The sequence below is a fragment of the Meriones unguiculatus genome, chromosome 4 (genome assembly GCF_030254825.1).
Source record: "Meriones unguiculatus strain TT.TT164.6M chromosome 4, Bangor_MerUng_6.1, whole genome shotgun sequence".
Taxonomy (NCBI): Eukaryota; Metazoa; Chordata; class Mammalia; order Rodentia; family Muridae; genus Meriones; species Meriones unguiculatus.
Genome location: NC_083352.1, coordinates 124,067,232 through 124,092,123, shown reverse-complemented (window position 1 = coordinate 124,092,123; position 24,892 = coordinate 124,067,232). Strand labels below are relative to the sequence as shown.

The 24,892-nt window shown below is 40.2% G+C and overlaps 2 protein-coding genes across 5 annotated transcripts in view; one reads left to right on the top strand and one right to left on the bottom strand.

Moving 5' to 3' along the window:
* Raly (RALY heterogeneous nuclear ribonucleoprotein) overlaps positions 1–993 on the top strand; it is an 81,950-nt gene extending 80,957 nt beyond the window's left edge. For all 4 annotated transcript variants that reach the window (XM_060383012.1, XM_060383010.1, XM_060383011.1 and 1 more), the window contains one exon: positions 637–993. The gene's annotated coding sequence lies outside the window, so the exon portion shown is untranslated. The remainder of the gene's footprint in view (positions 1–636) is intronic.
* Positions 994–7,010: 6,017 nt separating this feature from the next.
* Positions 7,011–24,539, bottom strand: Eif2s2 (eukaryotic translation initiation factor 2 subunit beta). The gene is made up of 9 exons (XM_060383008.1): positions 24,370–24,539; positions 18,992–19,169; positions 18,344–18,447; positions 14,017–14,152; positions 13,181–13,281; positions 12,501–12,649; positions 11,134–11,190; positions 8,158–8,243; positions 7,011–7,468 (listed from the first exon to the last, which is right to left on the bottom strand). The coding sequence occupies exons 1-9, from the start codon at positions 24,382–24,384 to the stop codon at positions 7,293–7,295; spliced, it is 1,002 nt and encodes a 333-aa protein (XP_060238991.1). The 5' UTR covers positions 24,385–24,539; the 3' UTR covers positions 7,011–7,292.
* Between the last annotated feature and the right edge of the window lie 353 nt (positions 24,540–24,892).

Sequence of the window (24,892 nt, the reverse complement as noted above, 5' to 3'; positions counted from 1 at the left end):
TTCTGTGGCCTAGCCCTGCAGAGAAGGGGAAAGGTGCCGTTCATCTTCAGAGGAGGTGACTGGAAAATTTCTCATGGGCTGTAGTTTGGGGTTCAACTTGATCCTATTATGAGGAGGAGATGCCCTGCATGCCTGTATGAAGGAGCTGTTATTTTATCTGATTTCCTCTTCTATCCTGCAAGATTAGGATTGTGTGTATGTAATAGAAGTGGAAGTGCAGATGTGGAAAAGTAGAAAGAAATAGCAAGATAGTAATTGGAGCTTAAGTTTGAACTGATTAACATGCAGCCCCACAGCCTCCACTCAGGCTCTGTATATTACCTAGAGAAGGTTTACAGTTGACAGAGATACCTCAGTAGATCACACATTTGTAATATAGGATCTCCACAAGTAAGAGCTTCCAGATCAGAAAAATTCCACATGTCAGTCTTTCCTCTTGGAACTTAATGAATTTGCTTTTACCCAGAGAGCTGATTATTGTACAATGTGAAACTAGTTCATATTAGGTATTGAGGCTCAGGGCAGGGGTTGAAAGCCTTTCCCATAGTCAGAAAATTGGGCAGACAAGTATACCCCCCCCCTTTTTTTTTTTTACCCTCTCAGCCTAATTTTCTTCTTTGCCTTTTTCTTTTTCAGCTTGACAGGAACGATGGCCACCAGCAGAAAGGCATCACTGTCTCAGGCCTCAAGCCAGGCAACCATCTCTGGATGCCAGTCTGTAGCGGGTACCAGAAGAAAGCTGGCAGCTGGCACTTCTCTCCCCATGCATCCCAGCCAGTGAGTGCTACATCCTTTGCAAGTGGAGTTACTGGCCTACCCTTACCCCATGCACTCTTCCTGTCTGCACTGCCTGGGCCAAGGGGCAGAATACACTCTGCCCTTCTTCCCCAGGACATTCCCAGGCTTGGGTTTTTCTATAGGTTTTAAAGTAAGGGGGGTTGGGACGGGCGGGGGGGGACCCGACAATAAAGAGATTGGATCCAAATATGCTCTGAGATGGGATGGTTTGCTTGTTTACTTGATTGGTTGGTTTTGTCTACATTTATTGCTATTATTGTATGTGTGGTGTGGAGTGGTAGACATGTATGTTGCACCATTTGTAGAGCTCAAAGGACAACTCTGGAGATTTCTTTTCCACTTTTATGTGGGCTTTGGGGATTGTCAGGCTTGCACAGGAAACACTTGACCTACTAAGCCTTTTTACTGCTTCTATTTCTGTGATAAAACACTATGACCAAAAGCAACTTGGGGGGAAGGATTAATTTTATCTTCTACTTCCTGGTAACAGTCTATCACTGGGGAAAGTCAGAGCAGGAACCTGGAGGCAGGAACTGATGCACAGGCCATGGAGGAGTGCTTCTTACAGTTTTGTTCCTTTTGGCTTGCTCAGCCTGCTTTTAGTGCCCACATTGGGCTAGATTCTCCACATTAATCAAAAGAATGCAGCACAGGCCAGTCTGGGTGGGAGGGAGGCATTTTCTCACAATTGGGGTTTCCTGATTGCCAAATGACAAAAGTAGCCAGCACTGGCCTGTAATTTTCAGTGATATCTTGGCCCTTCTGTCCACCAGAGAGCTAGTATGCCAAACCCTTCTGTTCTCCCCTCACTAACTTATCCACAGAAGTGTTCAGTGTCCAATACTGAGCCACTTGTAGTAGTATTCCTTGCTAAAATGATTAAAGTGATGGCAAATGCCCATCATCCCAGCACTAATAGAAGTGGAAGCAGAAGGATCAGTTCATGACCTCGTCTCAAACAACAAAATAACCCACAAACGTAGCAATCATTTTTTGAGCTTCTATGCAAACTCTAGACTCTAACTTGAAGCAAGAAATAGCTGTGTTTCTTCCAAACTAGTATGTTACAGTTTTAAATTTTAAGCTGGTCAAGGTAGCATCAAACATTGCAGTCCCAGCACTGGTGAGGTGGAGACAGGATAATCCAGAGTTCAAGTTCATCTTGGTGTTTTAGCAAGTTTGAGGCTAGCCTATACTACAAGAGACAATAAACAAAGACAAACAGTAAACAAGATGATGACTGCAAAACGACTAATAAGGCTGGGTAAGATAGCTGTGCTAGTGCCTAGCTAGGGCCAAGCAGTTGTGACCCATTTGCCACCCAGCAATAGGTCACAGTCTCATGTCTTTGTTAAGCTTTTTAGTCTGGTTTTGGCTCAAATGATTGAAGAATTCACCACTTTCTCTGTTGCCTTAGGATGCTGATTGTTTTCCTTAGTTTTCATTCTCTGTTTAGCCTTTTGTAGCTTTATGCCACCTCCTAACACACACACACACACACACACACACACACACACACACACACACGGCAGAATTACTTTTCCCCTTTTGGTAAACCCTAGGACATTTGTTCTACATCATTGCCATTTTGGGCTTGCTGGCATTTTAACACATCTTCAGTTTACGGTGCCCTTATGGTCATGTGTTTCAGAGTGTCACATGAGCTAAAGAAAGACAAAGTTCTACAGATGGCTGGCTGCCAGGAGAACAATACCAAGCATATGGAATAGTTTCTTACCCAGGGTCCCCATGGACCAAACCATCTGAATTAGGCATATCAAGAAGCCACATGAGTGTTTTAACCAGGTAGTCCATTAATTTACATAGTGGAGTCCTTGCAGTATACCCATTGTAGTAAAGTATTGATACATGCATAGATTTTTTTTTCCCCTTATTCAATCAGATTGTTCTGTCATCCAGATTCCCAGGAATATGGGTTAGGTTGAGAATGTAGCTCAATAAGAGAGCATCTACCTATAAGGCATAAATTCTCTAGGTTTGATCATCTATATCCAACTAGGAAGGCAAAGTTAAATTAGTATTAATGCTACAACAGATAACAATAGTGCCATTTGAACAAATGACATTTACCAGTGTTGCTAAAGTTTCATATAGGTCAACAAAAGGATCTCTTAGGACTTAATAAAGATATGGATCCGATGACAGACATGACATTAAGCATTCCAGACCAAGGCAAACTTAATTTACTGGAGATACTTAAGATTCTAGGTGCCCTAGGCATTGACAGCTTTCACCTCACTGTTATATTATAGCCAGGCATGCTATGAATATCCACCATTGAAATCCCATAGTCATTATTTCTAATTTTATACTATTAAAGAAGAAACAGCTTTTTATTGAACTTCTATACAATTTGTTATAGTTCCATAAAAGTAAGAACACATATATTTCCAAATTCTTGAGGGTTCAGATAGGACAGATTCAAATTTTGTTTACAAGAAAATTTTACAAGTTTCTATAACTTATTGATAACTTTAAAATTTCTTTAAACCTGAAAGACAAAATGTAAATGATATTAGTTTAAAAGCTAAAAATGCAGTAAGCTTCTCCCCTCCACCCTGAGACAGGGTTTCTCTGTGTAGTTCTGGACTCAACTTTGTAGACCAAGCTGGCCTCGAACTCGAGATTCTCCTACTTCTGCCTCCTAAGTGCTGGGATTATAGGCCCTTTACCACCATGCCTTAACAGTAAGCTTTTACAATTTTTTAATTTTGTGTATGGGTGTTTTGCCTGCAACACTTGTGTGCCTGGTGCCTGTGGAGGGTGTTGGATCCCCTGGAACTGAAGTTATAGATGGTTTAAAGTCCCTATTGTTTGGGTGCTGGGAACTTAAACCCAGGTCCCCTGGAATAGCAGCCAGTGCTCTTAACTGCTAAGCTTTCCAACCCAACCTGAAACAATTCATAACTAGACTGTAAAATTTGAGAGTGTCCAAATAGTCTTGTAATTTAGCTTGTTCCATTGTTATTTGAAACAAGGTCTGCGTAGCCTCGGTTATCACTGAACATGCTGTGTAAACCAGAACAGCCTCCAACTCTGCCTGCTGAGTGCTAGAATAGGCATGTGCCACAATACCTGACATAGCTTGTCTCTTTAATACTGACTTCAGGACTTAAAACTTTATCGATCTTGTCTTTGCAATGAAGCATTATTGGAAAGTTGGAAGATACATATATATATATACTTATTTATTTATTTATTTTACTTGCTTAGTAAGCTATTTTTTTTTTCTTTAAAAAAAAAAGAACTTTAAAAGGGGTGATTTGTCAATGGGGTTCAGGATATTAGGACATGCAACCAGTCTTGCTTATTTGAACATGTGCCGTTTTCTGACAACTGGGCTGGTAGCTTCAAGCTTCAGAGATTTATACACAATGGTCTGTGTTACTAACTTTACCCTTTATTTTCCATCTGAACAAATCAAGCTTTACATCCAATTCTCAAGAGACCGCTACAGCAGGTCTTTTTCAGTCATAAATACCTCAATCCAGTCAAATACATTGTAACAGTTGTAGTCTCATCACTCTGCTCTGACCTGGCAGTGTCTTGTTGCCATTTTTGGGAAATGGTTGGATTCAGCTGCTGTTCAGGCCATTTCAGGAACGTTTCTATACTAGTTGCCTGCTCTTTAGGAATTAAATAAGTCCAGCTCAGGACTCATGCCTGTCCTAAGAGGTGGTTCTTTACTCAAGTTGAACATTTCCAGTTCTAGCTACCAGCTATATATCAATCAGCATCTGCATGGATTTTGGTGGAGAAGTGAGTGTGCTCAGGTCTCCCTAGGCATATGGAAACCTCTAGAAAGTGGGTCATGTCCAGCAACTGCTTGTTTGAACGTTTTGTTTTTTTTAATATCTTTGTTATGTAACCCAGGCTGGATTTGTAGTCCTGTGTCAGCCTCCTGAGGACTAAGATTACAGGAATATGCTTCCACACCTGCCTCACTTTTAACCATACTCTGCTTTTGCAGTATTGGGGCTCTTAAAAGGGTATGTGCTAAGGAAAGGGAGGATAGGAATTTCATAGGTATTCTGCTAAATTCTTTACAGGTATTGTTTATCCCTTACAATCTCCCAGAAGTGGAACTGCATCCAGTTAATATACTGGAAATTGACACAATTTGTCTAAGTTCACATCCCTTGGGAGTCACAGCACAAATCTGTTTACAGCCTACATGACTGAAATACTGCTCCTGGTCCTTTTAGTTTCTTGGACCTTCCACCTCTGTACATTTCCAATGTGCTTTGTTAATTCCCTTCTCACTACCCTTTTATGGAATCTAACCTATGGCAGTTGCACTGGGATTTCTTTAATGACTACCCAGCCCGTTGGTCTTTTTCTTCTCCACTCATCTGGAGGATCAAGAACATGCCCTACCCTGTCATGAAGTCAGCATCCTCCATTCCTTACTCCATGGTGATCTTGAGCTCTAGCCATTAAGCCACTGCTTATAAGTTCAGGCATGTTCCACTTGACATTCCAACAAAAGGTTTTCTATAAAGAACCCTGTGACTGAGTTGCATAAAACGCAAAATGTCATGTTTTAAAGTAAGCTTATACTTTTATAATAGCTATCTTTGGCCTGCCTTGCTAGTCACAGGTCCTTCTTCATTTTACTTATTTCATGTTTTTGTGTTTTGTATTTTATACACCACATACATGCAGTCCCTGAGGACAAAAGAGGGCACTGGGAACTGGATAGTTGTGGGCTGCCATGTGATGAGTGCTGGTAATCAAACCTGTGTCCTCTGAAAGATCAGTCAGTGCTCTCAACCAGAGCTGTATCTCTATCCCAGTCTCTGATACTTACTTAACTTTACACCAGGGCTCTGCTGTTCCCCCTCCCCCCTTCCTTTTTTGAGATAGGCTCTTACCAGTCTATACCCAGGCTGGCTATGAGCTCCTAAAGTGCTAGGGTTACAAGTGTATGCTACCACACCCAGCTTTGCTCTTTATTAAGTCCCCTAATGTTCACCATTATGAAGTTGAAAAATGTAGTTGATATCAATAGCAGGTACCAACCAAACTCTTCCATGAAATCCCGAGAAGTCCCACCAAGAAAAGAAATGGACAGAACATATACACAACATATAAAAGCAATGGAGCACTAGTTATACAAGAGGCACTGATCCTTGCTTTATTCACGCAGTTATAGCCAACATTGGGGATTTTGGGCAGAGGTACAAAAGAAAAAAAAAAAAAAGAAAAGAAAACGTAGTCATAAACAGTTATGTTTACATGGCAGTGAGTGGTGGTGGCATGTCAGCCAGTATATGGTCCATCTCTTCACCTACCTGGTTGAGGAAAAGTTCTACCATTTCACAGCCAAGTTACTCAGCCACACTTGGCCTATACTTGAAAATTCAGGGTCACAACATAGTCAAGACATCAGGAGTGAGTGACTGTTCTTGGGCCATTTAGCAAGATTAACAATAGTCTGATTGCAGGAAAGTGAGAAGCACCGTGTATGTCCTTATCTTGGTGGGTGCAAGTAAGGCAGATTACAGCAGACGGACCCTCCTGTGCACCAATGCAGAATACCTCACTACCTTAGTCCTCGAGAAGCGGAGCTGGAGCTAACAGCAAGAGCACATACACAGTAGTATTTCTTGGTTTCTCGGTCACATTCAAGTTAGTACAGAAAAGCATTTCAGGGAGGTCTTTTGCTGACCTGGAACACAGGCTGAGAAGCTTCCTTACATGCTTCTCTTTAGACCTAAGACTTCTCTACTACCCATGCTTCCTCAAGAAACAAGAGGCCTAGCTAGCTTTAATATGTCATGTATAGGACATATTAAGGACAACAATTCCAAGGAGGGGGAATCTAGCACCTGGTAGTTTCAGCTGTTGTCACATGAGGGAAATGAGGAATTGGCTGTGAGGTAGTATTAACAATCCTCACAGAAGGAAAGAATTCAAAGCTTCAATCATTCTCTAGACACAACAGGCTGGTGTCCCATAACTTGTGCTCCAACCACTCTCTCAAAGGAAGTCATTCTGGTAGTGTAGCTCAAGAGAAGCTGAAAAGTAAACTAGCTGCCTGGCTCCACTATCTGCCAATATTCAGTTTCTGAGGACAAAGAACTTGCTGAAGCCCAGGAATCAAGGTTTTGTTTTGTTTTTTGTTTGCTAAATTTAACGAGCACTTTATTGTAGAAAAGAAAACCGGAGGACAGATCAAATTGAAAGAATTACTGTTATAATAACTTTAATTTATCTTGCACTTTACAGAAGTCTATGAACGATTTTAAAAAGCACCTCCTTACCATCACGCTCTGACAGGTGTTAAAGTAGGCAACGAGTATGTCAACAGCTTCAGTATCGGCATCTTGCAAGGATTTCAGATCAATCACTCGCCAAAGAACTTGGCAGCTTTCTATCTTGTTTTTAACTCAATGGTACATCCACTCTGATGGTAACCTGTCCAGCCAGCTCTCCACCACATTTTGGAAAAATCAATGGTGATTAGCAAATTAGTTAGCTTTGGCACGGAGCTGTGCTCGCTTGCCTGTGACAGCCTGGAAGCCAGTTTTGATACTGGCAACAGAGCATCGAGAATGACAAGTTTCACACTGTAAGAAATAGAGTCGGGTGTCCTTCTGTAGGATTGTGTCCGGTGATCTGCATGTGTGACAAGTGACGTACTCCTCTGCAGGAAAAACAACAAAACATTATTTGCTAGACATAGTAAGGGAGAGGTTCCTGCTTGCCCACAGATATGCATCTACCTCATAAGCCAAGGCTCGGAGGACAGTTTAACCCATCCAGATAAGGAAGCCTAGCTAAACATATCTATTCTACCGGTATCTTCTATAATGCCTTTGGCAGTGAAATACAGGTTGAAAGGACTTCAAATGTCCCAGTTAAAGGTAATTTTGCCAGATGCCTATTGTTGGTGCCATCCACTTTTGTCTTAGGTGAGAACAAGACATGCCAATTTCTAAAAGAGGAGGTTATGAAGAGGGCCTGGGACAGGCCAAGCCAGAATTAGGTTTCTCTGATTTGATCTTTAGTCCCTGAATCAGCAGCAGAGGCTGTATCAACTCTTTCTAATTTCCCCCTTGTTGTTTTTTGTTTTTTTTTTTTTCCTTTTCTGAGATAGGGTCTCTCCCTGACTGTCCTGTAACTCTATATGCAGACCAGGCTGTCCTCGAACTCAGAGATCCACCTGCTTCTGGTTCTCAAGTACTGGGACGAAAGGTATTACATTTCCCATTTCCCATCTTTAAATTTTTAAGGCTTGTTCTCCCAGGTTCATTACAAATGGCTCTCCTCAAAACACCACAGCCTAACGAGACCATTTCAAAATAATGTGATAAAATTCAAGTATACACTTACTGATATATCTTCTCAAGACATTTTCTATCTGTTTCTGTTGGAATCTTCCTTTGATTACAAGTTGGTTATTACCATCTATAGAACCACTATGAAAGAAAACAAAAATTCCATTATTTTTACTTGCTCCCTCAGGAAGAGGGAGCCAAATTCTAACATCTTCATACTCAAGAACTTAAATTCAATAGTGTAGGATAATTTCTAGGGTCAATGTGTTTTACTATCTGTTCCTGCAAATTTTATTTCTATCTCCTCCTCCCCCACCAGGAACCTGCGTCCCAGGCTGGCCTCAGCCTTCCAGGTGCTAAAATTGCAGCTTTATACTACTTTACTTGATCTTAAAATTTTCTGTCTTTTTTGTTGTTGTTTCAAGACAGTTTTTTTCTGTGTAGCCTTAGCTATCCTGGATTTGCTCTTGTAGACCAGGCTGGCCTCTTACCTCAGAGATCTGCTTGCCTCTACCTCCCTGATTGCTAGGATTAAAGTTGTGCCACCACCATGCCCAGCTAAGAGTTCATTTTTGCAAACATTTTATTCTTAAGTGTATGTGTATATGTCTGTGTGGGGGTACGTGCATATGACTGCTGGTTCCTATGGAAGCCAGAGAGGTGTTGGATCTCCAGGAACTGGAGTTATGTGGTAGGCCTATCTCACATCCTCTGCAAGAGCAGTAGTTGCTCTTTTGCTCTTAACTGCTAGGTCATCTCTTCAGTCCCTCAAATGTATTTTTTTTTATTTTTGAAATAGGATTTTTTTTTAAATTTTTATTCATTTTATGTCAGTTGGTGTTTTGCCTGCATGTATATCTGTGGGTGTCAGATATTGGAATTACAGACAGTTGTGAGCTGCCATGTGGGTCCTGGGAATTGAACCCGGGTCCTCTGGAAGAACAGTCAACGCTCTTAACTGATGAGCCATCTCTCCAGCCTCCAAGATAGGATTTCTTTATGTAGTCTGGAACTTGTTCTAGGCTGGCCTCAAAATCAGAGATCCACCTGCCTCTGCCTCCTGAGTGCTGGGATTAAAGGCATGCACCATTACTACTGAGTTCCTCAAAACTGTTTATAATTTAATGACTTACTCATATTTCCTAACATTTAATCCAACTTGAGCTATCTCTATTAACAATCAGATTTTTAGGTCCAAAACAAACTGATCCCTTAACTGGGTTTGGTTGCCTAATCAACTAACAAAGAAACAGAAAGTTACTGAATGCACAACTGCAAATATATTAGGAGGGTATAAATATAAAAAGGCTGCATGTTACTTTTAAAATTCTGAAATCAAGCATGGTCATATTCCCAGAATGTAAGAGGCAGAAACAGGAGGATGGCCACAGGTTTAAGGCAAGCCTGGGCTACATACTGAGACCCTGTCTCAAAACAATATATAAATAACCTAAGTCAGATGTAGTGGTGTGAACCAGTAATCCCACTTATCATAGCTCAGGCGAGAGGATTACTATGTGGACTTAGGAATTCAGAGCCAGCCTGGGCAGAAGACCCCCATCACAAAATAAAAAAACCAAAGCACTACAGTTTGATTCATTACCATATGATAATATAGTTATACTAAAATTGTGAGTTCTATGTCAAGAAAGCTGTTACCAAAAAAAGTAAAATAGAAATTCCATGTTGTCAATGATGAGCTTAATGATTAGAAGCGGCTGACAAACACTTGAGAAAGTAAAGATCCTTGTTCAACATTACTGCTTGTTAAAAATGATAAATCACAAAGTAAAACAAAAGTCCAGCAGAGTTAAATTTATTTGTTCCTATCTTAACATAAAGTAGAAAAAAGAAAAAGGAAGGAAGGAAAGAAAGAAACAAGGGAGAAAAGGAAAAGGAATTTTCCTAATTCAGAAATATTTAACCCACTAACCATAAAGTTTGCTAGTTGTAACTTACTAGAATTTATCTTACCACTATAAAAAGTCCAGGTTACTCAGAGAAAGCAATGGCTACTTTTCCTTCCTTTCTTATGCTTAAAATAAACAATAAGTGAACAAAAGCCATAACTCTGTAACAATTCATCCTCCATGGTCAAGCAGATTACTTGCTACTAACACTGTCAAGCACAACAAAATCCAACTTGAGCTTTAAGACAGTAGGAAAAGCACAGAACATTGTAATGATATCTACATTTAAGCTGAGACACAGGTATTAAGCACCCTAAGTCAGAGATACATAGACTGGACTTTACAGTCTCACTGTGCTACAAACCATGTAACCTACAACTCTTACCAAACCGGTTGTCAAACTTGACGAAAGGAATGTTATTTTCTGCTTCACGGAAGTGTATGAAATGGTATCTACAGCAAGCAGTACTTGGTATGTGCCTTGCACTCTCAGGTAACCAATGCTAGATGCCATTGTTTATTTATTTAAACAGACACTTGTAAAAAAGGCATCTGTTTGGCCCCATGAGCTCCTGGCCCCACACACAGAAAGTGCTAGTTAATCTCAGACCCTGGCTTGCTGGCCTGCTTCCTTTTTTCATTCATTTCATTCAGATATCTGTCTGCCTTTGCATCTGTGCTGGGATAAAAGGTGTGTGCCACCAATGCCTTGCTCAGATCCTGGTTTTAAATGGTCTCCCCCCATGCTACTCATCACTCTGTAAGCCTTCCTTCATCAATAGCCTCTTACCAATCACAAGAAAAAAAGCTGACCTGAGAAATGAGTTCCTCTGAAATCCTCTATTCAGCTAAAAGGACAAAAGAACTCCAAATAGTGACACATAACTCTAAACATGGTAGTATCTGCAGTACTCACTTCAGACACCAAAGGCCTGTTCATATGAATCATAGTCAGCTCCATTCTGCATTCCCAAGGAACCAAATTCCATTTCCCATCTAGCCTAAAAGTTCCTATGGTAATGTAATCAAGATGAATTTTTTTTTTTTTTTTTGAGCATGTTCAAATTACACAAGTAGTTCTTTTGTGTTGAATAGTAGTCTTTTTGCATACTGTTTCTTACCTTGTACCCAATTCTGCCAATAAAAATGCAAGGAGATGTTTGGGTTGACGATGTAATCTAAAAAGAAAATTAAATACTTAAAAATCTTTCATGGAAACCCTCAACCCCCAGAAAAAAAACCAAACCAAAACCATGCTGTCTATTATTTCAATGTGATTACTCAGTTACTCGGAGAATCTCAGTGCACACAGAAAAAAGGATATGTGTAGTACTGGCGTCCCAAGGGGCTGAAGAAGAATGATCAACCTTAGTTTCAAAGCCAACCTGGGGCAGTGAGTGCCTGTTTCAAAAATAAATAGGCTGAACAGGCAGCTCAGTAGATAAGACCACTGGTTGTTCTTCTAGATGAACTAAGTTTGACTCTCAGCGCCCATATGGTAGTTCAGTTATCTATAATTCCAGTTCCAGGGGATCTACTTTTCTCTTCTGGCCTCCTTGTTACCAGGCATGCGTGTGGCACAGACATACACGTAGACAAAATACCCATACACAGAAAAAAATATTTAAAAACAACCAACAGAAAGATATATGCTACTTTACAGTTGAATGCTTATGAACTATCAATGTCCTAGTTCTACACACACTTACCAAGTAAATACCTAAAAGCATGAAAGCAAAACAAAACACTAAGTTCACAATTAAGGTTATCTACCCACTAGGAGTTTACATGTAACTTCATTTTCTTTACTGTGTCTTTTCTAATTTCTAGTAAACATACACTATTGCTGTCAGCAGCAAAAAAAGTTATTTTAAAATGCCAGAAAAAAATTAAAAATTAAATACATTTTAAAAAATGACAGAAGTAATGAAAATTGGTTACCTCTTCTGTAGCAAGCCAAGTATGACTTATGAACTTGCAAAACAAATAGTAGGATAAAGTGAGTAAATGAAGAAAACTTGCCAGAAAGGGCACAGCTGAGCAAATTGAGAAAAGCCAGGCCCAGGCAACGAGCTGAGAGGGACCCTAGCACAATATGCAATGGTGACTAAAAACTAAAAATCTTACCCACGGAGTCCTGACAACTAAGGAAGAAGCTTAAATTCAACTACTTCCTCAGTTTATTATTTATTTGGCAGGCCCACCCCTGCCTGGCTAATAAAACTCCCAACTCTTCCTTGAGAATTATATTCAGCCTCTTCATTCCTGACTCTGGGGTTAGGATATACTCCATCCTCAACCCACAGTGTGTATGGGTATTTCGCCTGTACATCATATTCCCTGGATTTGGACTTATAGACAGTTGTAAGCTGCCATGTGGGTGCCACTGAGTCATCTTTCCAGCCCCTAGGACCTACTCTCTCACCAGGAAAACTAACTTACTATATATATGGTATTTGGAATAAAGGGTTTCTACTAGGCAACTTACAGTTTACAGATATCTGTAAAATTGACAAAAGAAGTTTTCTTGGTTCCTACTCGGACAACCTGTGGAGGTTTCATAACAAATTTCCTCTTCTCTCCAGCAACCATGTCTGGATTCTTTTCTCTCATGATGTTGAATACTCGGTTCAGCAACTTTAAGAAAAAGATGGAATTTAAGCGAGTGTAAAGTTTTTACTTAAGACACTTTGCCTAAATAAAGCTTTTTATTTTTATTAAATACACACATGAATCTATGTTCTGGGAACTTCTTGAGAGCAGCAACTCATTACTAACCAAGAACTGGGCCTTTATGGATGCTCAGTTATCCCTGCTCTACTGATTTTATGGGAAAGTATATGACACATTAGAAAGACTGAAGAAACTCCAAATAAGCCAACTCCAGACTATCCTGACCACAAACTGGCCACTTGTCACCAAAGCCGCACTGATTCCCAGAGGCTCCATACCCTCTGATGAATACAACAGTGACAGCCTCACTTTGAGCAAGCTGCCCCATGAGATAGTATCAGCAATTATCATGCAATAACTGCACAGCCTACTTAGAATCTGTTTTATCCCCAATCTCTATCTGTGGCTCTTCCTATGCAGGGAATCTATACCCTCCTTTTCTCTGAGTTCAAATCAATAGCCCTAACCCCCTTCTCAAAAAGGAAGTTATCTCACCTCCTCGTATGTGTAGTCCCTTTCTGAGCCTGCCCAAGCAGGCCCAGTCTGGTTACTGAATGAAATGCCATCATCTTTTTTGCTGTCTTCATCTTCTAAAGCTATAGATAACAAAAAGAATGAGCAATGGGCTTTGATCCAACAACAAAGGGGAGTACAGATCTAGAGAATGAAAGCTTCAGATATTATCTTTCCTTTCACAGTGATAGCTATAGTAGCTTCAAGTACAAAGACCACAGAGAAGCCCTTTTCCTTTATAGAAAAGAATATTCTAACTTCACACAAAAGCCTTTAATGAGACATCCGTGATAAAAATGTTTCCTAACAAACAGAAGACAAAACATTAAGTGCTTAAAGGGGAGTCCAACTATTTTCAAACCTGAGAAACTTGTTATCTATAAAAACTATATTAAAAATTTCTAGCCAGAGCCAGGTTCAGTGGCATACGTCCATGATCCCAGCACTCAGAGAGGCAGAGGTAGGTAGTTCTCTGGGAGTTCGAGGCTAGCCTAGTCTACAAAGCAAGTCCAGGTCAGTAGAGTAACCTGGTCTCATACTGGTTTTGGAAAAAAAAACAAAAACAAAAAACCTACAGCATATAAACTACAAACACTAAATATTTTAAACATTAAAAACTCAATTATAATAATTTTCCTGTATGAATCAGAGATTTTCATAATTGTTATTATACTTTAATAAAACCTGCTCTGAAATCTTTTATATCATTCAGTGGAAATAAAAGGCAAGACAAATATTTTTAAAAGCTCTTCATCCCAGCCGAGACCGAGCAAAGGCTTATGTAACTTAAAAACAAGACACTGAGTTCCCAACGTTACCTTCATCTTTTTCTAGTATTTCATCTTCATCTGGGAATTTGACATTCTTCTTCTTCTTCTTTTTATTGCCAAGCATGATATCAAGGTCATCCTCTGGCTCAGCTGGCTCTTGAGCATCATTGTCAATCTTAATATCCTAAGAAATTGAAATAAGTCAACATTTTGATACTAAAACTATTTTAATGACATGGACACATGTTATTTTAGAATACTTTTTCAAATATATAAAGCTAAAATTACAGATGAGAAATGACTCTCCCAAGTAGGCCAAACTGCCTCAAACTCTGTCAAATATTTAAACTGAATTATTCAATAATTTTTTAGAACTGTTCCTCTTTCTTCAGCTCTTTTTGTCAGTCTCAGGATGTTGTTACTTGTATTCTAAACCAGGTACCACCTGAATCACTTGAGAAACTCTTAATCTTTTGTCTTTTGACTGACTGGCCAATTCAGCAGGAACAGGGTTCAAAAGTACTTTTAGTTTCTTCACCCTTCCCATACTATATTTATTCATATTAAATGTTTAGAATAGGTAAACATTTTTCTGTGTAGTCTTGGCTGTCCTAGACTTGCTTTGTAGACCAGGCTGGCCTCAAACTCATAGAGATCCTCCTCCCTCTGCCTCCCCAAAAGATGGGATTACAGGTGTGTGCCACCACACCAGACTTACAGGTACGATTGTTTTTGATAATACTTCCCCCTCAACTTTTCTCTATTCCCCTTAAGTTTCTAAAGGGTCAATGGAAGGGAGTTTCCTACTGACAATAACTGCATGGTTATTTTTTGCACAATTCTCTAACTCCCCAATACAAATTAGATACTGTTTTACTGACTTCTAATACAGATTACGTGGAGTAATTTATCAAATATTCCATGTTTAAAAACTTGACTTCATCGTTTATGGGCTTCCATTTCAGACACTAGTAGTGTTACCTACACTTATGCTAAGCTACAGATTTGAAGACCTTCCACCGCTATTCAGTATTTTGCTAAAACTCACAGCAAATCATCAAATTTTGAATAAGATTAACTGAGGAAAGGCCAAATAGAAACAATGCTTAGGAGAAGCTATAAGGAGTTGGGGGGAGGTCAAGAAAAGCCCAGTTGTAATGGAAGTTTTGGTTTCTTTGTAAACTCAGTCATTATGTAAATGTTTCTGTCTTAATCCCACGTGTAGGATTTAAGTTGGGCTATAGTTTGTCCACAGCTGTTAATTGTCTTGTGCCGGGTGTGGCTTTTGCCAGCTACTAACAGCCTTCCAAAGTATGGCACAGAGAGGGGTGGGGTCTAGGGCTCTGAGGATATAAATTGAGAGCCCAGAAAGTGGTGGTGTGCAGTGTTAGCATGTAGCGTGTAGCAGTTTGCAGTGACCAGAGAGACATACGGTGTGGCGGTTTGGAGCAGAGAGAAACACTTCAGGGCCCAGTAGCTTGAAGAGAAGGCTGGCTGCATTTACTGTTGATGTAGATTGGTATAGGCCTAAAAGAACTCCTTGACTCTAAACAGCCTGAAGAAAGGGTCCAGGACTCCTCTCCCCCTAACTTTCTCTCTCCTATGTAGGGTTGGGAGGTTGGAAGGGAGGTTGAGGCCTAAACACAGCAAATAAAGAAGAGTTTTAAAAATGAGCACTATACCTAGCATCTAAACAAGCTACCCTATCGGCATTTGTTGAGGTTACCAACTTAGAAGTTTTTTTTAACTCTTATCATTTAGGTGTGACAGAACTCAATGTCCACATTGTCTGTCCATCCTCAGAGGTAGCAGGGGTCATTCAAAGTTCCAAACCCAATTATGGCTTGATCTTCCTAGTGACTAACCATTCTGAGAAACTATCTGGACACCAGATCTCCCAAAAGCAAAACACAGGTATTACTTTGAAGACTTAGGAGGTTTTCAGGAGTTGAACATGGAAAGACCAAATTACTTTTATTACATTTATTACATCTGCTCTGCACCCAACTTTGACTAAGTTGCTGGGCTTAGATCAATAGACACCTTAAAAGAGGGAAAGACTGAATTCATGGGGAGTCAGGGGCGTGTGATGACTGGGTAGACACAATCCAGCCTGACTCCAAGGTTACTTGGTGTAGGCTTGAATGTGAAAAAGGCACATTAAGTCCTAGAGACAACTTATTTATTTATTTTTTTTCCAGAGCTGAGGACCGAACCCAGGGCCTTGCGCTTGCTAGGCAAGCACTCTACCACTGAGCTAAATCCCCAACCCCGGCTAGAGACAACTTATAAGCTTCACAAAAGAACAAAGGCCCAGCCTCAGTTTCTTGGCTTCTAGTTTCTCATCAGTTTATCCTGCACCCACTAATCCAAGTATATTACCAACATGCTCATAATTACATTTTTTTTGTGTGTCTGTATCTTAAATAATTGTTGATAATGGCTAGAGTAATTTTACAGATCTTAGATAAATTACAACAGACGGGAATAAATGAAACATAAACATAATATCTTAAATCTAGCCGGGTAGCTTTGGTGCCACATTAAATCAACCTACAGTATTAGCTAGGTACCCTACAAACAGAAAATCAAATAATGGCCTAGTCTCTATGAGAAGTAGTAAATGAGAAACTTAGAAATGCTGAATATAAGCAAGTACACACCAGCAAGCTTGTACTTAATATACACTCTGCCTGACTAAGATACTTGTAACATTCTTTCAGGTTCTAACTCCAGAAGCAGAGAAATCACTCTTCAGGACAAAAAGCTTTTTTGGGGGGAGGAGGGGAGCAGGGATGGGAGATTCAGCCATTAAAGTCAGGTATTAACCAAGATCACAACCATCTGTTACTCCCACTCAGGGGATCTGATGCCCTCTGTAGACACTGCATGCATGTGGTGCACCATCTCATCAGACAAAACACTCATACATGTAAAAAAAAAAATCTCAAAAAATAATTTTAAATAGTCTAAATTATCCTTGAAATACCTCTGGGGAAAAACAAACAAAAACACCAGTTTAAAAAAAAAATCTTACACCCCAGAAAACCGAGCACACCGACTCACTGCAATCACCAATACAACTCCAAATAGATTACTGAATACCTATTACATTTAGGATACTCATCACTTAGGTTTCAGCAAATTATCTACCAAAGAAAAGCTTTAGTGCAGTAAAAACAAAGGTCCTTATATATAACTGTTGATGCTCTTTTCACTATGAACATATATTTGTGAATATACGTAACAAAATAGACACACAAAATTACTATATGCTCATTTTATAAATATATGTGTGGGCTTTGTTTGAGGGATTCTGGGGCAGGGTCTCTGTGTATGTGATGTATGCATATGTCCACCTGTGTCAGTATAAACTTGCCCGTTTATGTGCAGAGGCCTGAGGTTGACTTCTGGATATTTTCCTCAATTACTTCTCCATATATTTTTACTGATTGTCTGGACAAACTCTTAATTGAGTTCAGAGATCTACCTTTTTCTACCCTGCCCAGTGTCAGGGTTACAGGTGCCTATTGCCAGACAGCTTTTACAATGGTCTTAGATGATCCAAATCCAGGTCCTCTTGGTTGCCCAACAGGCACATTAGCCACTGAGTGATCTCCTTAGCCCCCTATCTTTAAAATGGTAGCTCTTGGGCAGGAAGAATATATTCACACATCTGCCTCCTAGTCACCTTCCTATTCACTTATCTACATTTTACTCAAATAATTCTCACATTTTTGTATTGGAAATCAAACCAAGAGGATGACAATTTTATACATGATCAGATCAAGCACACTCCACAGAATTAGCCATAAGTCAAGTTTTCCTATAGTGTTACTGCCATCATCTACCACACCAGGTAGAATGTTTTCTGCTGCTACTGAAAGTTTAACACAAGTAGATATAGCAATATTTGTTCCTCAATATTTCTCAGTTATAGATACATCTTTCCTTAGCCAAACAATTTCATTATGGTTAAAGACATTTTCTGAATCCACTGTAATGACATAATATGATATAAAAGCCCTAAATCCTGCCAACTATAATCTTTTATACCATGTAGTCAGATACAATCCTAAGAAAATTACCTTAATAAGTGCTAAACAACCAAAGCAAAGTTACCAAAAGATGAGATGAGAAGGAAAACAGTTATTGGCAACCTTTCCAGAATTCCAGTTTTACCTTTAATAAGAAAGCAATAAATTCAAGCCAGGCACAGCAGCACATGCCTATAATCCCAGCATTCAGGGAGGCAGAGGCAGGTGATCTCTGAGTTCGAGGCCAGCTGGATCTATAACTCAAGTTCAGGACATCTAAGGCTACACAGAGAAACCCTGTCTTGAAAAACAAAACAACAAAAAAAGGGCAATACTACCTTTACACCGTCTTCAGCTTCATCAATATCAAATATCTTTTTTGTTTTTTTCTTCTTTTTCTTTTGATTAAAGAAGTTCAAGTCATCTAAGTCATCAGAAGCATCTAAAAATAGATTAAAGATTTCCAGTTATTTATTTTTTTTCGAGACAGGGTTTCTCTGTGTAGCCTTGGCTGACCTGGACTCACTTTGTAGATCAGGCTGACCTCGAACTTACAGTGACCCACCTGCCAGAGTGCTGGGATTAAAGGCATGTGCCATCAAGCCCGGCAGATTTTCAGTTTCAGTTATTAACGATAAACAGGAGGCAAGCATCAAGTTGAGTAATGCCAGCTCCTTTCTCAGGTACTCCTGTAGTAGTCCTACCACAACCACCAAAGTTAGAGTTTTGAAGAAACTGATAAGCCAACCAAAGCTTTCTGGCATTATCTGGTTAGGGGCCCAGGCTAAGAACATTAAACTCAACAATCGGACCGTGTTATATCAGAGAGCGCTTCCTGACACAATCTCCAGGACTATCCCACTGTAACTCTTCACTTTGTCTAACCTCCTGTCCTACCCACCTTTTATCCCTCAGTCTCTGGCTCTAGCTCTACCAAGTGGAGGAACTAAGGCTTTCACAACACTTGTGACTAACATAATACTCACCTTTTTTCCTACTGTCCTCTTCATCGGCTTCCACATCTTTGTCTTCAGTTGGTTCTGGCTCCACTTCTTTTGTCTCTGAGGGCTGAGTTTCTTCTGTCTGAGCATCACCTTCTTCATCTAAGATAAAAGGCTTCTTCTTCTTCTTTTTCTTTTTGCTCATAGTAGGATCAAAAATCATCTGTTTAAATATAAAAAGGACCAAGTGATTTTTCTTCATGAAGCTCACATTCCAAATATGCTCTATTCTCAAGAAGCATAGTCTTAAAGAACTGGATACATTAAAATGCCAAAAAGAGGGGCTGAGGAGATGGCTCAGAGTTTAAAAGCACTTGTCCCCCATCACTTGCTTATTTGCATACTCTCTTTCACATGCAATATACATGATTAAAAGGCACAGACACACAACAAAAATACAAAAGACAATTTACAGAAAATCCATCTAACTTCCTTTACATTATAAAACACAGGGAGAACTCACAAATGCATTTTAATTTGTAAGCTCTCATAAACTATAAACACTTCATTTTTATTTTCATGAGCAAATTTAGACCTGACCAAATCGTGAATCTAGGAAAAGGACTTCAGCAACAACTTATGTTGCATTCCTCATTTACAATGAGATCAACATTGTCTAGTAGCTAACAGTAGGTTAGCTTGTCTTTTTAATTTTTAAATTTTTATCTGTTGAGTGTTTGGAGAAGTTGCAGGGAAAATACAATCATGATAACGTATGAAACTATCAAAGGTAAACAAAATATCCTAAAAACCTTAAAATTTATGCTGAAGTTCACATCATTCTTATCTTTTAAGGAAACCTAGCAGCAACCCTTACTGCAAGAAAGATTTCTAAGGAATCTTTTACTATTTTTGTTTGTTGTTGTTATAGAATGTAAAATGTTCACAGGCCATTTTCATTTAAATTTGCACTGCAGAACAAGTGAAAAATTAATTTCTAACCTGTAGACTGCATTGATACCTTGAAATAATCTGAACATATAAGGGCATATTCCTGCTAGTGAAGAAAGCAGTCTTTAATCAAACAGAATTAGAATTCAAGTCCAAAGTATTTTTTTTCCTACCATGTTTAACCTTAGCTTAGCATTTTGTTCATTGTGTAGTGATCAAAAAAGCACAGGTCGGGAGCCTAATTACCTTAAGTCCAATCCTGACTCTAACTCATGTGGGTTATGCTGTACAATGGAGATAAATGAAACCAACCATAACAAAATTACTGGTATAATCAACTATCTGATTGCAGTCATAACAGTCATAACTGATTCTGTCACTGAAACTTCCTCAACTAAGGATAATTTGACTTTCCAAATATAACATAAAATGTTTTTTAAAAATCCCCAAATCAATTTTAATAACTATAATTCTTTAATGTCCATCCCAAGTACAGTAGAGAAACTAAGCAACACTGAAACCAAGCAACAGTCTGTAATAAAGGGTGACTGTCAAATCTGCAAGGCATTCTGTAAATTTTCATAAAGCACCACTACAAAAAACAAGTCCCATGGTGACTTACCACAGGGCCTGAGGTCACCCTACATGGAAGGAATGCTGCCATCTGTTAGGAGTTCAAAAACACGGCTTATCTGTGTTCTTGAAGTAGGAAGCCTTAGTACAAGGGCAGAAGTACTGTAACTTTGATTCTGACAGCGCTTACAATCCACTCATTTTTCCCAAGTCTAAGTTCCCCTGATCTACTAGTAGGTTTTTCTTTTGTTTTTGTGGTTTAAGACAGTCTTATGTCAAAAAAGGCTGCTCCCAACCTAAGTCCTGGGATTATAGGCACACACTATCAATTGCCTTTTCACAATTACTACTTATCAAGACAGATCAAATATGGGAAAGATCCTAAAATGAGCAGATGATAGGCTTCAAATTACCTTTTCATCCCTGAAGAAAATTCTTATTTAGGTCTATAATAGGTAGACTGTAGCCTAGTAAAGGCTAGTAGTAAACAGGCAAAAATCTTATGCCAAAAGAACACATACTGCAACTACTTTCCCAGAATACGTAACACTTAATATATTAATACTTAGTTTTGTTCACAACAGTTACTTACATAAGGAAATAAGAGAGCCTAAGTCAGCACCCAAAGCAGAACTCCCAAATCACAAGACCATACTCAGCAGCTTGGGATACTGAGAACTTGGCTTTAAAAGTTTCACATTAAACCTGTAATCCCAGCACTTGGGGAGGCAGAGGCAGTGAGCTCAAGGCCAGCCTGGTCTACAAAGATGTCTAGGAAAGCCAGGGCTACACAGAGAAACTCTGTCTGAAAAAACAAACAAAATTCATATCAAGTTGGGTGGTGGTGGTGAATGCCTTTAGTCCCAGCACTTGGGAGACAAAGACAGCTAAGTCTTTGAGTTGGAGTCCGGCCTGGTCTACAGAGTGAGTTCCACGAAAGCCAATGTTATACAGAGAAATCCTGTCTCCCCAAAAAAGTTTTCACATCTGACTTTCAATTTAACAGCTGACTGCATTCAAATGTTTTGAGACTATACCTACAAGGAACCATTAAGACCATTTAAGTTTTGTTTTTTTTCAATTTGGTTTTGGTGCTACTGGGGACTAAGGGCTTTTGCTTAGCATTCTGAGAATAAGCCATCCCCAGACTTCTTTTAATTGTGTGTTTGTTAAGGGGGCGTCTCACTACACTGTCCTGCTTAGCCTCAAACTCATAGATATCCATCCACCTGTCTCAGTGTAAACTAGATTTCTGGGATTAAAGATGTGATCTGGCTACAATCAGAATTTTTTTTTTTAAGCTTTTTAACTTTCTCTTGCAAAAATACCTTACTGGATCTATGCAAAACCCTATCATTCTAACATCTTGTGGATGGGACTTGAGAGTAAGAAAGTCTTAGATACTAACATGCTTTTAAGCCAGGGGGTGGAGAGTGTGTGTGGGGGGGGGGGAGGCCCTAACAATGACAAATTTGGACCAGCCTGGGTACAACAGTAACACTTCTCAAAACCATAAAACTTTAAAATGGTCTACATATTTCTGAATGCTTGCACATTAGGGAATCTTTCCTTCCTTTCTAAGGGGCATCTACATTCCATTGACACTTTTTAAAGTTAATAGCTTTATTAGGTTAAAATGAGTCTGTTTTAGTGTGTTCGTGGCTTAATTACCTGGTTTAAAAAAAGAATGTGTGAACTTTATGTCAACCAATCATTTAAAGAACAATTGCTTTTTTTCTTTTCCTCACGACAGGGTTTCTCTGTGTAGCTCTGACTGTCCTGGAACTAACTCTGTAAACCAGACCGGCCTTGAACTCAGATATCCACCTGCCCCTGCTCCTGGGATAATAGGCTTGCGCCACTGTGCCCAGCTTCAACAATTTTTTTAAATAGCCCTTACTTAATTCTCTATCATGCCTACCAGTCAGAATAACACACTCTGGAATGTCCTTGGAGGTTTACAAGTCACTTCCAAGTATAGGTTTTTAGTTAATCCTTATAGGTTAGAAGTCATAAGTATACCTGGTAACAATTCCCTAGTCAACAGCATGAGGTAGACCAAGATCACAACCCATTTTCATATCTCCCTCTACCAGTAAATTCCACCTGAGAGTAAAGCCAAAAACTAGGGTTAAATCCCACTGAACTTATCACATGGCCTAACCTCCCTGGCCCCTAATTTTCCATTTATAAAATGAAGTTGTACTGACAGGTTTAACAGGCAACTTACAAGCTTGAGGCTTTCAAGAGACTGCTGCTGGTATGAATGCTGGTTCCACCATTTCTGCTTGATAAAATCCTGTTCATCTTCACCCCACACCTTTCAAAAGATCTTATTACCAAAAAATAAATATATCTCTCAACAACCCCGTTTCTGTAGGTGTTATCTATTACCTCTTACTACATCATAAGAACTGTACCATAGAAGCAATTGACAGAATACAGCAATTTATAGGTAAAGTTATGAAGTTTGAAACATGAGTAGAAATAAAACAAGGGTCAAACACTTCTTCTCAGAACTTTTCTAATGCATATTACAGTAGCTAAGAGCAATGTCTAACATGTCTTTCAAGCAAGAACCATCTATCTCCTTCAGACTTAACTACTCACTCAGTAAGCCTGTGAGGATCTCCGAGTCATTTAGATGGAGGCAGTTTTGCAGTACTGCACTAGTAGCTCATCAGTCACTTGGAATTTTATAAGCATTGTACAACTCTAAGCTTCAGTTTTCTCATCTCCAAAATGGACTAACAGGACCTTATTTTACACAACTGTGAAAATCAACTAAGCCTAGGAATCAGTTCCCTCCGGAATCGATCTCTAACTCCTTAATACAATTTTCTAAGCTCTCCAGAATCCAGCCAGCATCTACTTCAACCAAACTGGTGAATACTTCACTTTCTGTGAGCACCTTTTCCTTTCTTGACCATAAATGCCTTTTAATCAGTTTTCTCACTGGCTGAGAAAATTCTAATTTCTAAAGCCTACTCAAAAAGCCAGCTCTGTGATAGCCTCCACCTATTCCTCTTAACCGTCTCCAAGGCCTAAAAGTAAATCCCAAATTCTTCAAAAAGTACTTTCTTAGAGGAAGGACGCTTTTATTGGACGCTTCTAGGTCGAATGTTAAGCAATATCTAACAGAGATAACCCCAATCTCTTTTTAAGTTATTTCATTTAGTTTCATGTGAACTAGGATAAATCTGGAAAGACAAAAAGTAAAAATGAGAATAAAATAAAACGCAGGACAGGGCTTGAAATTTTTACTGAGCACCAAGCCCAGTGGAAAAAGGTTCGCAGCCGGACTTTCCTGACCACCTTGCCTGTTAAAGGAAACTTCAGGGACTCACGGCCGGAAACTTTCCTCGAAGGGTGGTCACTTTTTGAGACTACATATCTTTTCCTACGGCTCACACCCGTAGTGAAGCCTTGCGCTGGGAAAGGGAGTGCGGTATCCGCCCGGAAAAGACAGCCTACAAAGTTTTTAAAGACGGTGCTCCACGGGAACCAAGGGCTTCTCAAGAAACCCTGAGCCCCTGGAAATGAGAGCCGAGGCGGCAAGGTTTAGAAGAGATTGCCGGGGCCGCCGTCCCTAATTTTATTTAATCGGGGAAACGAATTGGGCAATCAAACCCTTTCAGACGGCGACTCAACATGCTTTCCATTCCGAAACGCCGATCACCGAAGGAGGCCAGCCTCGACGACGACGCCCTGAGGAGAGCGGGTGAGGCCAAGTCTGAGGACCTGGAGTCCTCGCCGGCTCCACAGCTCCGGGACGCCTAGGCCCGGCTGCTCCACATGGCGGTCGCCGAGCGCTAGGCCTCAGGCCCGGCTTCCCACACTGGTGTGGGTTCGGCTTCCTGCCTCGGTCCTCAGCCCTCGCTCCGGGCTCAGGCTCTCACCTCGTCCCCAGACATGGCTGTTGTTCGCGCGGGTTCGGCACGGATGAGAAGTCAGGCCGGTCGGCTCCAGACGCCGGAGTCAGCGTAGCTCCTAACCGATATTTCTCACAGCACCGCGCTAGGCTCTTGCATCAGCGAAAGGGAACGACACCCCGCCCTCCTCTTAGAGGTTGGAAGTGCGCCTGCGCAGAACTCCCCAACGCGCAGGCGTACAGTAAAGCTAAACTTCCGCGATTCCTGTGGCGCGAGTTACCAGGCAACTCCCGGCGCCGGGCATGATGGGACCTGTAGTTTGTCTAAAGACGGGAGCTTGTGCCACAGCAGTTCTGAGGCGGTGAGCCACTGATTTAGCTTCTGTTAGAAGATTTAGGTTCTGCGCTGTTGATTACCTCAGCGTTTCGGAGAGTGCTGTGTTGCTTGTAAAGTGAATTGAGGGCCTCCTTCCGGGTTAGGTTAGTGAGACTCCAGTATGAACCCGTGAACTGATTTCACACATGCCCCTGGGGTGTTCTTGTATTCGAGG

Excerpts from the sequence above, each read along its gene's own strand:
- Eif2s2 (XM_060383008.1), bottom strand. Across the intron at positions 18,448-18,991 it reads AGAGGACAGTAGGAAAAAAG|ATGCTTCTGATGACTTAGAT; the intron begins GTGAGTATTATG and ends ATCTATTTTTAG. Across the intron at positions 7,469-8,157 it reads TGTCTTGAGAAGATATATCA|AGGAGTACGTCACTTGTCAC; the intron begins GTAAGTGTATAC and ends TTTTTCCTGCAG.